This window comes from Spea bombifrons, chromosome 3 (genome assembly GCF_027358695.1).
Source record: "Spea bombifrons isolate aSpeBom1 chromosome 3, aSpeBom1.2.pri, whole genome shotgun sequence".
NCBI classification, from domain to species: Eukaryota; Metazoa; Chordata; class Amphibia; order Anura; family Pelobatidae; genus Spea; species Spea bombifrons.
Genome location: NC_071089.1, coordinates 50,423,829 through 50,439,309, shown reverse-complemented (window position 1 = coordinate 50,439,309; position 15,481 = coordinate 50,423,829). Strand labels below are relative to the sequence as shown.

Sequence of the window (15,481 nt, the reverse complement as noted above, 5' to 3'; positions counted from 1 at the left end):
CCACACATATATACCAATCCACACATATATACCAATCCACACACATACCAATCCACACACATACCAATCCACACACATACCAATCCACACATATACACTAATCCACACACATACACCAATCCACACACATACACCAATCCACACACATACACCAATCCACACACATACACCAATCCACACACATACACCAATCCACACACACATACCAATCCACACATACACATCCACACATATACCAATCCACACACATACACCAATCCACACACATACACCAATCCACTCTCACTGTATGCTTTCCTACCTTTCCTCTTTTCTCCTTACAGCTCCTTTTCCTGCTCTTCGCTCCTCTTCTTCTTCAGTTCTTCCTTCTTCTTCCGAGGCCACGGGGTTCAGAGGGCACGGATAGCGGTGGGCGCGGCTTCAGTGTTGTGCGCCGGTTTCTGACAACAAACCCCGGCGCACAACAGCTGTTGCCGAGCGGATCGCAAGGGAGCAGTATCGGAGGTCTTTACCGGACATCCGGCTCCCTTGAGTGATTTTAAGCCGGATGTCCGGTAAATACCTCCGATACTGCTCCCTTGCGATCCGCGCGGCAACAGCTGTTGTGCGCCGGGGTTTGTTGTCAGATCCCGGCACACAACACTGAAGCCGCGCCCACCGCTGTGTGGCTGTGTGTGGCTGTGTGTGCCGGCGCAGGGAGAAGGAAAGCCCAGATCTCGCGCTTTCCTTCTCCCTGCGCCGGCTGATGACGCCAAGTCCCGTGGCTCACTTGGGGGCCGCATCAGTCCGGAACGCGGGCCGCAATTGGCCCGCGGGCCGGACTTTGGACATGCCTGTGTTAGTAGAAAAATGCTATACAGTTGATTAGGAAGGGGGGTTATGAAACTTTGTATAAATATTTTCCCAAACACCCTGGAGTTAAAAAAAAAATAATTGATGTGAGAATAGAGTGATGACAGTTTTGTGGCAGTTTAGTGTTGGGATGGATATTGCTCAAAAAGTTGGAAAATGCCCTTTATGAACAGTACAGTGTTTATTTTGCTGTTTGTGCAATCAATTGTACTTATTTTGACTTCAGTGAGTTTTTTACCTGTGTTAAATGTAAAATTGCTGGTTTATGCCAGTGAACAATTCTCTCCTAAGATCGTACAGCAGCACAAAACTAGCTCATAAAATGATGTCACTGTCTGTACTTTCCTCATTCTTCCAAGACATCCAGAGTCCAAATACCTTTATCCCTCTTTTCTATGATTTAATCAGTATGAGTGCCTGACAGAGCACAGCTCACATATATATGTGTGATATGAATTGGTTGATAATTAATGTTGGTTTGTGTTCTAAATAAAGTAATGTGAATATCAATAGTTTGCAAAGTCATCATAAAAGTAGACATTTTAACTTCCAGACATTACCCAAATGTATCTTCTCTGCTGGGCTGTTAAATGTAGGTTTTGGGAAAGTGACAGGATCATTTGAAATGTGGAGCTGACCCAAAATTGCTGGTTTAAGGGAGTTTCTAGGCAACTGCAATGTATTTTTTAAGTCTTAGTGCGGTGCTGTTGTTTTAGACATGTGCAGTCCAAGAATTTAATGGAAAGAGCCATATGAGGTCCATATGGGCCATATGGCCTCCATTTGGGCAGTGTAGACATCCATGTTTGCAGTTTATTTTGCTGTTTATTTTTTTTGTGGTATTGTTGCTTAATGCATAGTGCTGAAGTTTTTACAGATGATCTGTAAGGTCATGTCAACAACCTAGTATGAAAATTCACTATATATATATATATATATATATATATATATATATATATAACTTTTTAGACTTTAATGAGCTGTTTTAGATTTAAGACAAGCTCAGCTAGTACGGCCAGGCTTCAGGAGGCAAGGAACATGAGCCAAGCTGGAATGTGAAAGCAGGTAAAGCACTTTCTCTCCTTCATTGGGTCTTCGCACACATCTCCGGAGTTGGCATGCTCAAGATCATTGAGCAGGGCTGGTGTCTGGTTTAGCTTCATGTCTGCCTGTATCCTGCTATGGCTTACTACCTTTAAAAAAAACCTTGCCAACCAAAATAATTCAAAATCAGATTGGCCTGGTAAACTCTGGCACGGAAGTAATTTCTATATTCTTAGTTATTTAGAGTCACATTGCTTAAAATGTTCATCACGTTGTACTGCAAAAAGATTATTGAGTAACAGCCATTGTGCAGCAAAATCATTAAAAAACATAGGATGGTAATAATCAGATTTGTTAATTTATATCATGCATTTAGTGTTTTTTTTAGTTAACCATTCCAAAAAATACCCCAAAACGGTTTACTTTTGCCATGTCAATGAGCAGATTCTTATGTATATTATCTACAATGTACAAGCTAACCTTTCATGTACTGTTGGTGTTTTGTGTGCTGCATTCCAGTGTTTTCAGCTGTGTTGCATTAACTGAGGCTTTTTACCAGTATTTTGATTAATGTCTAACGGACATTAGCCCCCCCTCCATAAAACAGCCTTTTGGTGAGCTGGGCTGTCACATACATTTTTATTAGTGTTGTTAAGGAAGACAGCAAGAGTTCAAAAAGGGTCAGGATTTTGTAAAGCAGGATGCATCTGCATGAGTTGGGGTAGCATTAAAAAAAAACTCGCACAACTTACACATGGCACAACTAACCTTGAATTTCCAGGATACTAGATTCATATGTGTTGCTCACTAAATTTGTTCCGAGATGGTCCTCAAACGTGATCATGGAGAGATCATTGACTTGTAAGTACTTTGCTGTAGCATCGCATAGTTGGGATAGGTTTAATATGAAGTACAGATGTTATGCTATAAACTTTTCTGCTAGGGTAGATAGCATCATACTGTTTTTTTTGAGTAGCCTCGTCAGTAAATGTATTTGCATGTCTCTAGTGGAACACTGAACAATCATGGGCAAGGCAGTAGTTTTAACAGAGAAATTATGGTTTTGGCACATTTAACAACTCAGTTAAGAAGTAAATAATAGGGTTTGTAAGGGCGTATATTTTATTTGTTTTTGCAAACATCTGACATAGATTGTTTCAGATCCAAGAAAGGCAGGATATGCGTTTCTCCTAGTGCTTTGCTAGCTATTGTTTTTACTAATATCGAATGTTTTACCTGTTAGATTTTTGGGCAGGTTAACGGCAATACAAAAAATCTCCTTCATATTCCTATTGGAGGTTTGAACTTATTTTGTCATAGAACTCCCTGTGCCTCATTCTTGTTATAATTCATTGTGGGGTTTTAGTTTATTTTTATTTTCAGATTTCTGTCTACATATCTGTATTGTGTAGTAAATCGGTAGCTTAATAGCCTCTGTTACTTTGAAAGACTTAAGATGGCACGTTATTGTCATCTTTTTCTAAACATATTCCTGGAGGGCATCTGTTACACATAAACGTGTAATATAGTGTTCTGGATTAGGCCACAGGCCTTCTTTGTAATTTAAGAAAGCATGTTTGAAAAATGGAATACAGATGTTCTATTGGGAAAATATCAGAACTTTGGAAAAGAGAATACATGCAATTTTCTCAAAGAATGATAACATACTTAAAACAACTTTTATTATTGCAATTATGACGAGTTACATTGCATCGACAATTGGCAAACGGGGAACAAATGCTCCTGCTCACACATGTGATGGGTGTACCAATGACTCCTTCCATTTTGGCGCCATGTACTAGACACGTTGCTACCACTATTAAAAGGAAGGTAATCCCTCTGAGCCCATGGGAATTTTGTCGTTAAGGCCTTATGAGTCCCGCACTAAGCATGAAAAAAATAAGTTAAAAACAGGCGTTACATATTGATCTTCTTAACATTAAAATGGTCATGAATAAAATGACTGCTGCATTCTACCACATTTCAGACACTACAGAATCTTTTTACAAAACATGGTCATCTTGGCATAATAACCCTCATCCATAATCTTGATATGGCCGTGATTCCCCGTCCCCTACTTTCCTGTTCTTCTCTATTCCTTCCCATTTCCCATACATACATCTAGCCTAAATGCTTAAAACAGAGAAAACCAAAGCTTACAACAAATTGGTCAGTTGTTCATCAGGATAGGGTCATCAATCCAGAAAGTTGTTTTTTTGCACTAAAGTCCCCTCTGTCTTGAAGACCAGAGATTTTCATGTTCAAGTAATCCATTTAATTTGTGCAAAAATATATTGAACGGTTTGGGATTCTGGTGGAAAGCTCAACATTTTTCCATCAAAATATAATTGTAATTAGGCTGAACGTGTTAAACCTTACCAACTTGGGAGGACAGACTTGGTCACAGAAGACTTAAAGTGACATCTTTAATACTCAAAATATGGTCCGCAGTGTTGGTAAGCTGGTTGCCAGCTTTATTAAGTGACTAGAATGTGCTTCTTGAAGATAATATATGCAGCAGCACTGTTGCACAGTGACTTCTCTCAAAATATAATTACACTATATTATTTTACACTATATATTTACTTGTACAGTAAAAAGCTGCATAATAAAGTGTAACTTTCCTATATGATAATTGTTTTGATTTTCCCTATTTACATACAGCACATATAGGCATCCATCTTAATAAAGTTCACGTAGATATGCCACGTTTTATGATGTCTCTTGACTAACACGCATCTGGTCTGTTTTAGGAGAAATCTGATGCCAGCTCCACATCATTACAGCTGCGATCACAAACTGAAGTAAGTACAATAAATAACGATTTCTGTATTTTCCAAATCATTATGTGTGTTTAACATGATCCTTTTTTTTTATTAATTTTTTTAAGGAATCACTGGGATTTAGCAGTGCAGTATCTACCCCAGAGACTGAGAGAAAGTAAGTTGGCTCCTGTGAAACCTTTTAGTAAATAATGCCAAAGCACCAATTATGTGTATTGTGAAATATAATTTTATTATAATGTGTACACGAACAGGGCAAATCATTTTCCGCCTTAACATGATTAGACTTTTTTGGGATGACACATATCGATTTATGAAACATAAACACCCCTCTTTATCAAGATATCGATCTTCTTACCAAAAACCAAAAAGCCAGAAAACTTTGCTTTGTCTACAAGTATACCCTGGAACTATTAGGGTTTGGAAACACATTGCCTCCTGGACAATGTGGTGTTTTCCGCTGGAATCGTAAGTGAAGCAGAACTCCATCCTTATCATAACTCTTCCCTTATTTGGACACATATTTGCATATTTTTGTGTCCTATTCAGCTCAAAATTGATTCATAAATTAACACTTGCTATGTATTTCCACTTCTTCCTAAAACCTTCTAATTCATGAGATTGGTGTCCCTAAGGGACAGTTGTTATCAGTTACTTAGGATTTCCATTGAGTACACCTACTGCAAAAACGCCTGGGGTCCTGGGTAAGCCCATCCTTAGAAATGTATGTGGAATTACACTTGTAACACATGTCTGATGGCATCTATATGTCTAGTGTATGACCTTGAATTTTTCATTTTATAAATGATGGTGCAACTATTATTGAACGAAAATATACCCACATTAACTTAACTTAATAACTGTGAAGTAGCTTTTCATTGTAATGCCATTAAATTAAACCTAGTCAGACTGAAGGAAAAAATTTTTTTTACTTCCTCCAATATTTAATGTGTTGCTGGATGAGTAATCAACTTTATAAATAATGTTCTCTGAGGGCATGCCATTAAATGGCTTTTGCTCAATAAATATTTCTATTATAAAGTGGACATTCATGCAAACATATACTTAAACATATCTGACTTGTCATGCAGTAGATATTTTGTAAAGTATATTATTAAGAATAAAGCATTTCCGAGCAATATTCATGGAATGCAGAGCGTACGGTTAAAATGCAAGGATTGACTGTGATATAAATGTGTACTTTGCAAATAATGGGTTATTCAAATAATGGGTGGATTAATGCCTTTTGGTTGGCAATATAACTGTTCATTGAACCCATTCGTTGGGTACATTCATATCCACATAGTTGACAACGTTTCCAAAACATTTTAGGCACTGTCTTGCTAGTGCAGTCAACCTATAGTATAATTACTGGATATCCTTTGCATTGAAGAAAGAATGTAGTCAATTAAAAAGTGCATAGTTGCTTACTATTAAATTATGAGGATATTTCTTCTGGTGAACTGCCTACATGAAGTATGGAGGACGAAATGGAGTAAAATCCAGTTTAAAACCCAGGGATAATAAGGAAACTGATTTAACACAAAGATGGCAGGCTTACGTCAGTTATGGCTTGAGCCCTCCTCAATTAGTAAATAATAAAAAGAAAGCAGCCTGTTGTCCATTTCAGGATCCAGTGTCTCATTCTGTAGATGTCTAAGACTAGGAGTTAAAGTCTACGACTACTCTTTCCTGATGAACTCAAGTATATTTTATTCAGCAGTTTCTGGTTTTGAGATTTTTGGCATTTCAAGGTGGATTAAAGGAAGGAACGCAAGTAATGTAACACAAAACCCTCTTTCCGTTTCTGCCATTTACTCAATTTAGTGGTTCACACTGCACTTTTAATGTTCTAGTAGCATCGCTAGTTTGTCTGATGGAAATGTGTGAAATGGTTATTCCGCTGTGCAAAGAATGTGTCTGTAAATTAAATGTTCTTTCCTGTCTACACAGGATAATTTGCCCCATACATTCCACTGGTTATTTTTAAATAACTAAAAATCAAAGGCACATAATAGTTAATCTGCAATACTGACATATCTTTAATAACAGGTTGCCTCACACATATACCAGGGGAAGAGTTAAATGAGACAGAAGCCTCATAATAAAACAGCAATGAAAGAATGCATGTATCAATTAGCATTCGGTTTCGTATATTGACGTCCATGAAAAATAGACTCCAACCTGCATTTAAAAAAAGACAGTTTGTTCCTTGAGTGAATGAGCTGGCTGCCAGAAACAAAAGTAGAAGGATAAACTGTAGCATCTTGATAGATGAGTTGATGGTTCCCAGGAAATATGCTCACCATTATCCTAACTTGGACTTGTCTTGGAAGCAATTGCTACACGCCTAAAGAAAAAAAAACAATAGTAAGCAACAAGTAGCTCTTCAGCTGTTCCCGAACAGTTGGATAACCTGTTTTCTACCCCTGGTGCATGGTACACATTGGCCACTTCTAGAATATGTCTATTGAGATCTATTAAATATAATCACTTACATTTTTGTCATTGATCCGGGAAGCAAACTATGACATTCTGTAATGCAAGCACAAGTTAAGTGAGAATTGTGGTTCAATTGTTTACTCTGTAGCTGTTGGTTAATCACTGTCTATTTGTGCATGCGTGCATAGACACACACTCACGGTGCTTATCCCCATTGCAAATTAGTTAATTAAATACAACTATATGAACACTATGCTTTTCGTATAGGGGAGGGCCGACAGACTTTAATAATTTGTTTTCAAATAATTAACATTTTGACATTACTGCTGCCTTCAGAGCAATCTCACGAATGGGTGACGATAGGAAGCCTCCACAGCAGCAGTTCTTCAAAGAAAATGCATTTCCATCGGTCTCATACAGTGAATGGGTTAACACATTTTGCTAGTCAGGCAAGTAGATTGTTTATACTAATTGAATTTCAGGATATCCAGGTCAAATCCAGCTTACCTTGTTGCATCCTGGCTCTCATCCTGTTTTTATCAAGCATGGAAAGGGCCATTTTCTGGCTTATTAATATATTCGATTATTCTCACAAATAGTGTGTATGTTTTTATTCCATTAAAACACTTAATGTCTTCGGAATAATTCGGGATGCTGTTAATATATGCATTTTTTAGACATTTAGAAGAAAAAAAAATACAAAACAGTTTTGTCACTAAACATCACATTAACATGCCTTCTTTTTCTTCACAAAGTATGGCTTCAGGGTTATATATTGCAATAACAATATGAAATCTGGAAATGTCAAACTATTTATAAGTAAAAATGCTTTCTCTCTCCTGTGCTCCTCGAGGAAGCAAGGTTTCTGGGTAAAATCTATTTATTCCCAAATCACTATAGCTTCCATGTGAATATACCATGCCCACCCAGTGTTCCAATTTCCAAAGATATTCAGAGGCAGAAATTGGGATTTACAGTTTGCATTTTGCAATATAAATAAGGTACGGCTATTATTATGCATTATTATGTCCCTGTTAAACGTAACGAAGGCTACTAGCTAGACCACTTTTTTTTCCCCAAAACAAATTGGTAGAGAATAACAAAACTTGTAATGTATTCAGTAACGTTAATGAAACCATCACATAATTTATTCCAGTATGTCACGGTGCTTTAACATTCCTCTGAAGAGATGCCATGCTATTTTCATGAGATGTGTTCTGGGAACTTTTATCCAGTTGCAAACGAGGAGGAGTGTTGCAAATCTACTGTAATTTGCCTTATTTCTCGTTCCAAATTTGATTACACGGAGTGACTGCACTGCAGCTGTGTTTTGATCCATGTATTTATCTATAGTTTCTCAAAAAACACAAACTTATGAATTTAACACTTTTAGGGTCCAGACTATTTTAGTGTTTTAGAAAAAAAAAATTGCCTGAATTTTTTAATTCAAATATAATAAGTTGGGTTTAAGTTAATTGGAACTTCCTTGATTCCTGTTTCCCCCCCCCCGCACAGTTTTGATTCTGAAGCTATTATAAGATAAATAAATGTATCTCTTGGTCAATAACTAAAGGGAAGTCTTTGATGATTACTAAGATATCTTTCAATGTGTATTAGATAATGCTATTTTTGGGATAATTTACTCTGGCACAAAGCAGATAAGTGTGAGCTATGAAGCGATGGTCATTGCTTTTGCTCTTTTTTAGAACTCCCAGCTTTTTTTGGTAAAAACTGTTTTTAAGACAACTGCATATTACCCATTCACATATGTTCTACTTCTGTTATCTTAGCCTAATCTACTAGACAAACATTATACTGCTTGTAGTAAGCAGAATAATGGCATGGATCTGAATCATCTAGCTGCCCACCTTATTACAGACTTTATTAGCATTACCATAAAGAATCAGCTCAGTGTAGTGCAAGGTTTGAGCAAGGTGCCTAAAACATGACAAGGCTAACAACAATGGCAGCCACCAGGTCTGCAGAAAAGGAACGTTATTGGAACAAAATGGAATAAAACAAGGGTTTTGTTAATGCCAACATACAATTTTGTATACAGCGCTGTATTTCATGGTCAAGAAGAAAATTATTTCCTTCCACGAGACATCCTCTTTAATCCAAGCCACATAAACAGTGCCAATATACTGCTTGAACTGCCAAAACCTCTCATTGCTGCTGTTTGACAGTGAAGTAAATGGTGCCCCTGGCGAGCTTGGGCACTGTTCCACAGACAGAAAGCACAACATTTCGTTTTAATTAATAAGCAATTACACCCCAGATATATATGCTTGGATATGTATCTTTGGCAATCATACAATACAGCTTGCTTTTTTTTTCCCTTACCAAAGTAGGGCTACAAGGAGTAGCCAAACTAAGCCGCATGAAAACATTGCCGGTAAAGCAATATAAAAACACAGATCTCCAATACATCTGTGCGTCACTGCTTACTATGATTGTGAGGTAGGAAAGAGCGAGACTTGAGTGAGTTTTTTCTTTTGAGTCTTGTTTAAGTTCTAGGACGTGGGGTTGTTGGATACGGACAGGTCAGTTAGATGGGATTTCATTTTTGGATACTGTGTATATTACTGTAAGCACAGCAGGTCGGCTCTTTGCAGCATTTAATCTTCTTTTATTTTTTTTATTTTATTTGGTGAGGTAGTTTAAAGTAAGTGGAATGGTTGTATTATAACAAGTACCCACTCTCTGGCTAATTGAATACAGACAAACTCATTATATATATATATATATATATATATATGCATCAAACTATAATCTAATAAATATTAAATTAATGTAATTTGAAGGCTGTTATATGGCACTTGTGCAGTTTAGTGTTCTTATCCACAAGCTCTGTGTTTGTTGGTGACTTGCATGTAAAACTTCTCCTTATGAAACATACAAAGCCTTCATAATGTGCTCCGTTTACACGACTGAAAAGGAAAAAAGAAAAAAAACAAAAAAACAACAACCGGGATGCCTCTGTGTTGGCTTCAATGAAACGCTGCAGTGTTTGCATCTACTGAGAAAGTTTTGACCTGCCTCTAGAGCGGTCTCCATGGAAACGTAATGGAGAGATAATTGAATGGAACCTATTTTGCTATCCATCCCTTTCTCACATAGATGCCAGCAAGGTCAAAACTTTGCATCCTTAACGCTCCTTTTCAGCTTCATGCTAATGCGATAAGCAAGCTAAGGGAACGTTTTGTCTTAGAATCCCAGCCCCCTTTTAAATAAATGACCATGGATTCAGCCTGGTTTGTGTATAGGAGCGGTTGGTTTTCACTCTAATTATATAAGTGGGTCATCTTTAACTCAGTTGCTGCTGGTGTGGGATGTGATTTTTTTTTTTATATTCATCTTTCATTCTATATGCCCCCAGTAAAAAAATAAAATCAATTAATAAATATGGCTAGATCTTAATGTATAAGGAAAGGGATGGATCACTGGCAGATGCCAAACACAACTACCCCCAAAGATTAAAGCATTGCCCTGAAAGCCCTGATGTCCAGCGGATCCAGCTGAACACCAAAGAAAACTCCAAACCACTACATTTTTCTACAGATTACCCCATATTCATTTGCCCCTCTCCAGACACCTCCAGCCCTGGCACGGCATATACTGCCAATCTCCATGCCCATGCGAGGAGATCACTCCCATATATTTCAGTAGGCATGCTTTCCTGACACTTATTGGCTCGACATTTGGATATCTGCATTTCATGCAGGTGGAGGCAAATACAAATAGAAGGTGGACTGTTTTGGCCAGACCATCTCAAAATGAAAAAAAAACAAATATGTAAAACTAATACTATTTTAGATAGTTTTCCAAAAGTCTTGGAAGAATTGACAGATTATAAATTGACAAATGTGCTTGTGCAACATAGTCCATGATGACCCAGCCACAGGAACCTTTATGTGTTATGTTTGTTGAAACTACTGAGTAACATAAATGCTATCATGGAAAACTAGTTCTAGTGAATAGACCAAAATCAAAGCTTACCAAGGTATTGTATATCACGCATTGTACTCGGCTAAGTGCAGTAACCTTACAAACCATGCACAAAAAGGCTTCACGTGTTGTGATCGTTATAAAGTGAATCAGGGTGAAGTAGGGAAGTTGGAAGCAATGGCTGGAAGATGGGAATTGAGTGTCTGTATGAATGACTATTCCCAAGAAGTATTTGATCTTTTTGAGGACATTATTTTTAAATGATACCAAATGGCATTATTACAGTTGGGTCTCGTGTTGTGTGAAATAGGACCTGGCTCATCATTTTCTTCCCATGAGATTATGGTATTAAGCCAAACATAAAAAAAGCTCTAGGAATTGCTTTAACTTGGAGTAGTAACATTGTTCTGATATATTCTGCTCTATTAGGCTGGCTTGGTATCCCACTTTATATGAAGCATTTGATCTTCCTGCTGGTGCAGTGGTCATTAATGGAGTTATCCTTTAAATGATCAGGCATCTGGACCCATTGTTCTGTGGCAAACAAGCCAATTCTTAGTCTTGAGTATTAAACCCTTAATACCCCATCACAAATATTGAGTGGTTTGCTAATTGTGGTGATCAATTAAGTGCAAATGGTCCCTAAGAACATTATTATTTGTTAGGAGGTATAGATATTGTCTGTTAAATCACCCACTTTCACAGATAGCTGTGATATACCACTGAGGAAAGCATCATTTTGGGATGCTGCAATATCAGGGATGAAATAAAACCCCTACATTCCTACATATACCCGCGAGATTGATGGTATCCAAATGTATTATAGTGATGATTTTTTTTAAACCAGGAAAACACTTTATCTGACCTAATAGATGCACTTGACCCGGTGCGTATTACATTTTCCAGGGCCTGATGTGTAAAACTTCCTCAATTACCAGACAGTAATAGAAATAAAATTAGTTCGGCATCTTTCACGTCATGTCCCCCTATAAAGTCCCCCCTATATGGTGTTTGAAAGTGTGAACATATAAAGCGTCAATATATTAGATATTCCTGTTGCAAAGACCTAGCGCACTGTTGTTTTCATCACATTTATGGACCATTGCTAATGAAACTGTATGTCAATAAACAACATACCCTTAAACCATCCACCAGAGTGACAGAATTTGGCTGCCTGTCAGACAAAACATTGTTACTTGCCAAGTGTCAGTGTATCATAATGATTGCAGAATTACAATCAGCATATAAATAACCTTCATTTTATTGTAATTGCTGCCCTGAAACAGGTCCTAAGGGTCATATTGAAAAATGTTGTTTATTTTAAACCAAGTCATTTGTCACCTGCATGGCATTTTACTTGCATTTTATTTCATTTCTGGAATGTTCTATTTTTTTGGCCTGCGTGGTTTTACTTTTTCATTTTTTGGTTTTAATTTATGTAAATATGTAGTGCAGCACAGTCATTAAACTGAATCTGCCCTACTAACAAATTGTATTTGTCAAATCAATAGAACTGAAAGAGTTAAAAGATTTTTTTTTGGCCTAATACCAATTACGTTTTCATTTTCGTAATAATTTTGCACTGGGAAAATTCCCAGGTTCATAAATAACCTAGGGATCATTTGAGACTTGTTGTCCTCATAATGATGTTCAAAGGTCTAACTTTTTCATGGGTCTTCAGTATCTGTTTCAAACGTTGTTCTCATTGTCGACAAAAACAAACAGAAACCATAGAGATATCCTCAGAGATGTCAGCCGATTGATTCATCATTTAGGGCTGTGCCCTCATTTGGTTTATTTCCATCACAGACACAACAATTAGGCAACCGAAAAGAAAGGAAGACTAAAAACGTTGGGGTGTTTGCAGGTTAATTGTGGTGTGGTGTTCTTTTTTCCTTAACCCTTCATAATGTATAGTTAGATCACTGAGATCTAAAATTTACCTGCGTATTATGCAGAGCCACCATAGCCCTTCTTATAGGAAAAACAGATTAGGTTTTGCCCTGCAATAATCCATAGTGAACATTTAGTGGGCCAGTGAGATAAAATGTTAAAATTTAACCCCTTAATGACAAAGCCCGTACATGTACGGGATCAAAATGCATTGTTTTCAATGGGTTTAGGGACCGCTCATTGTCCATAAGGGGTTAAAGTAACTTGCCTCCAAACTCATGGTTTATTGAATAAACCCCCTAGTGTGTGATGCCCCAAGTTTCATAAATTCCCAAACATAGAAATAGATATTATCAATCTTTCCGAAACACAATTTGTATTAATGTTAAGATGAACCAATTGCTATTCAAGTACTGCTGTTAGGGTCTTGAACATATCTCAGAAGTCATTTTAAATGCTGTGCAAGGTCACATTATCCTGAGTAAGTGTTACTTGAAATTGTATTTTTCCTGGTAAAAGTTAATTTGATTCATAATGATGCTAAGGCAAACTAAGGCTCAAAAATCATATCATAGAACAAAAAGATGCAAGAGATATACTGGTTGAGGGAGTATTGTAGTAGACCAACGTTTTATAAAATAGCTTTCAATTTAGGTATATATCGTACTTAATGCTTAAATTTGTTTATAAATCCCTTTGTTTAGCAATGCAGATAATCAAAATAATTAAATATAATCATCTATACTAGAGATAACCATTGTGGGCTAAACACACAATGCTATAATAGGCCAGCGTATCCCTTCCAGGCTATTCTACAATAGATATATATTTCTGTGTCTGTAGCGGAGGGCCAATTTGTGGCAATTCCTGATTTAACCCTGGGCACGATAACATAAAGATTATGAAATGTGACACACATATTATGGTCACGTATTGCAACAGCATCAAATATTACTTCCCAACACCATCACTGGCTGCCACAATGCACACAATGTCAGTGGAAAGGTACAAGTCCGTAAATCTCCTTGCAGCAAGCATTCCCGCACACATAATGTTTTTAAACCCTTTACAGAGTATTGCTCAACCTCTCAACACTGTAACTGTTAATACGTTCTGAGGCCTGTAACAAGATTCAAAGCAAACCAAAATGATAAATGCTTTAATTGCTGGACGCAATTTATTTATTTTATTATTATTATTTTTTTTTTTATCATTCTACCGCTTAGTTAAGTGTCCGCTAAAACTGCTTTGTCCTTAATTATTAAGTGCCGGGATTCCCAGGGAGGAAATGGTTATTGTATGAGAAAGAAGCATCTGGTTCAGGAGTGATAAGCTGAGAAGGTCATTACACGTTTTGAACAGGAAGAAACAGCTTAAAAAAAAAACCAAGTGTTTTATAAAACTCCCATGAATTTAATCATACAAAACTGTTTTGGGGTTTCATTGAAAAACATTGCATCCTTGTGAAATAAAAAAAATAAAATAAAAACTCTTTGGCGCCCTCTGCTGTCAGCTTAAGGTAAGTGCATACTGGGCCCTTTGCTGTTTCAATTCTATTAAAGAGCAAGGCTAAAGCAATTTATTGATTGTATCTTGTGTAACAGTAAAGTAAAATGTAACATCTACTGACACTCAAAGGTAATAATTCTAAGCTCTTTTCTCTTTTAGACTTTCTCTACATAAATCAAGCTCTGAAGAAAGCTCAGTAGGTCAGTATTTTGGACTAACGCTCTTACGATCACCAGGGTGGTTGTCAAAGTCGATTGTAAAAGACAGAGGAATGCTATAACATCTACGCTTACACCCAAGCGTTCTCAATAGATCCGAACAAAATTTATTGCTAATTTCTTTTCCGATCATTAATGCAAAATTAATGCTGCCCATTTACAGATCAGTCAATATGAGACATAACATTGAAAACTGTCTGATCTTCTGATCAATAGTCCTTGCATAATGTTATTGATATACACGCTGTTTTGATGTATGTGAAGTCTCAGTAAAATGTCGGTCATATCATTTGTTTAGCTGGCTCAGCAAGACAAAAATCAACTAATTAATAATTTATCAAAATGTGACATAAAACAGATTTTTAAGAGCCATCTGCTAACTTTTTATCTGCCAAACTTTTTTTTTTAACCTGGCGCACCCTATATATGGACTTTAGTTTGTAGTTCTTTTTTCACAATGCAAAGTAGCATTAATAATTGAATTAATATTAATTTGAGTAATTATAATAAAAACAATGCACCGCATTTATCCCAATATACATTCTTTTTTCTTTTTTTTTTTAACAAATGCAGACAGAATTTAATTTATAATATTACATTGCAATTTCCCAGGCCGTTTTCTTTAAGTGATGAAATGGCTTATTTCATTGATTAAAAGGAATTGGCTTGGGGGAAAAGTAAAGCACTTTAGCATTCCGTCTGACAAGCCAATTAGTAGAAATAACCTTTAATGCTAGAAGCTGTAAATAACTTCCATATTTATGGCGACATATTTGCAAACGCTAAATGATT

At 36.7% G+C, this 15,481-nt stretch overlaps 1 protein-coding gene across 5 annotated transcripts in view; it reads left to right on the top strand.

Moving 5' to 3' along the window:
* SASH1 (SAM and SH3 domain containing 1) overlaps positions 1 to 15,481 on the top strand; it is a 421,695-nt gene that overhangs the window by 362,346 nt on the left and 43,868 nt on the right. For all 5 annotated transcript variants that reach the window (XM_053459413.1, XM_053459412.1, XM_053459410.1 and 2 more), the window contains exons 3-5: positions 4,650 to 4,700; positions 4,787 to 4,836; positions 14,631 to 14,671. In XM_053459413.1, the coding sequence (XP_053315388.1) occupies positions 4,650 to 4,700; positions 4,787 to 4,836; positions 14,631 to 14,671 (142 nt within the window). The remainder of the gene's footprint in view (positions 1 to 4,649; positions 4,701 to 4,786; positions 4,837 to 14,630; positions 14,672 to 15,481) is intronic.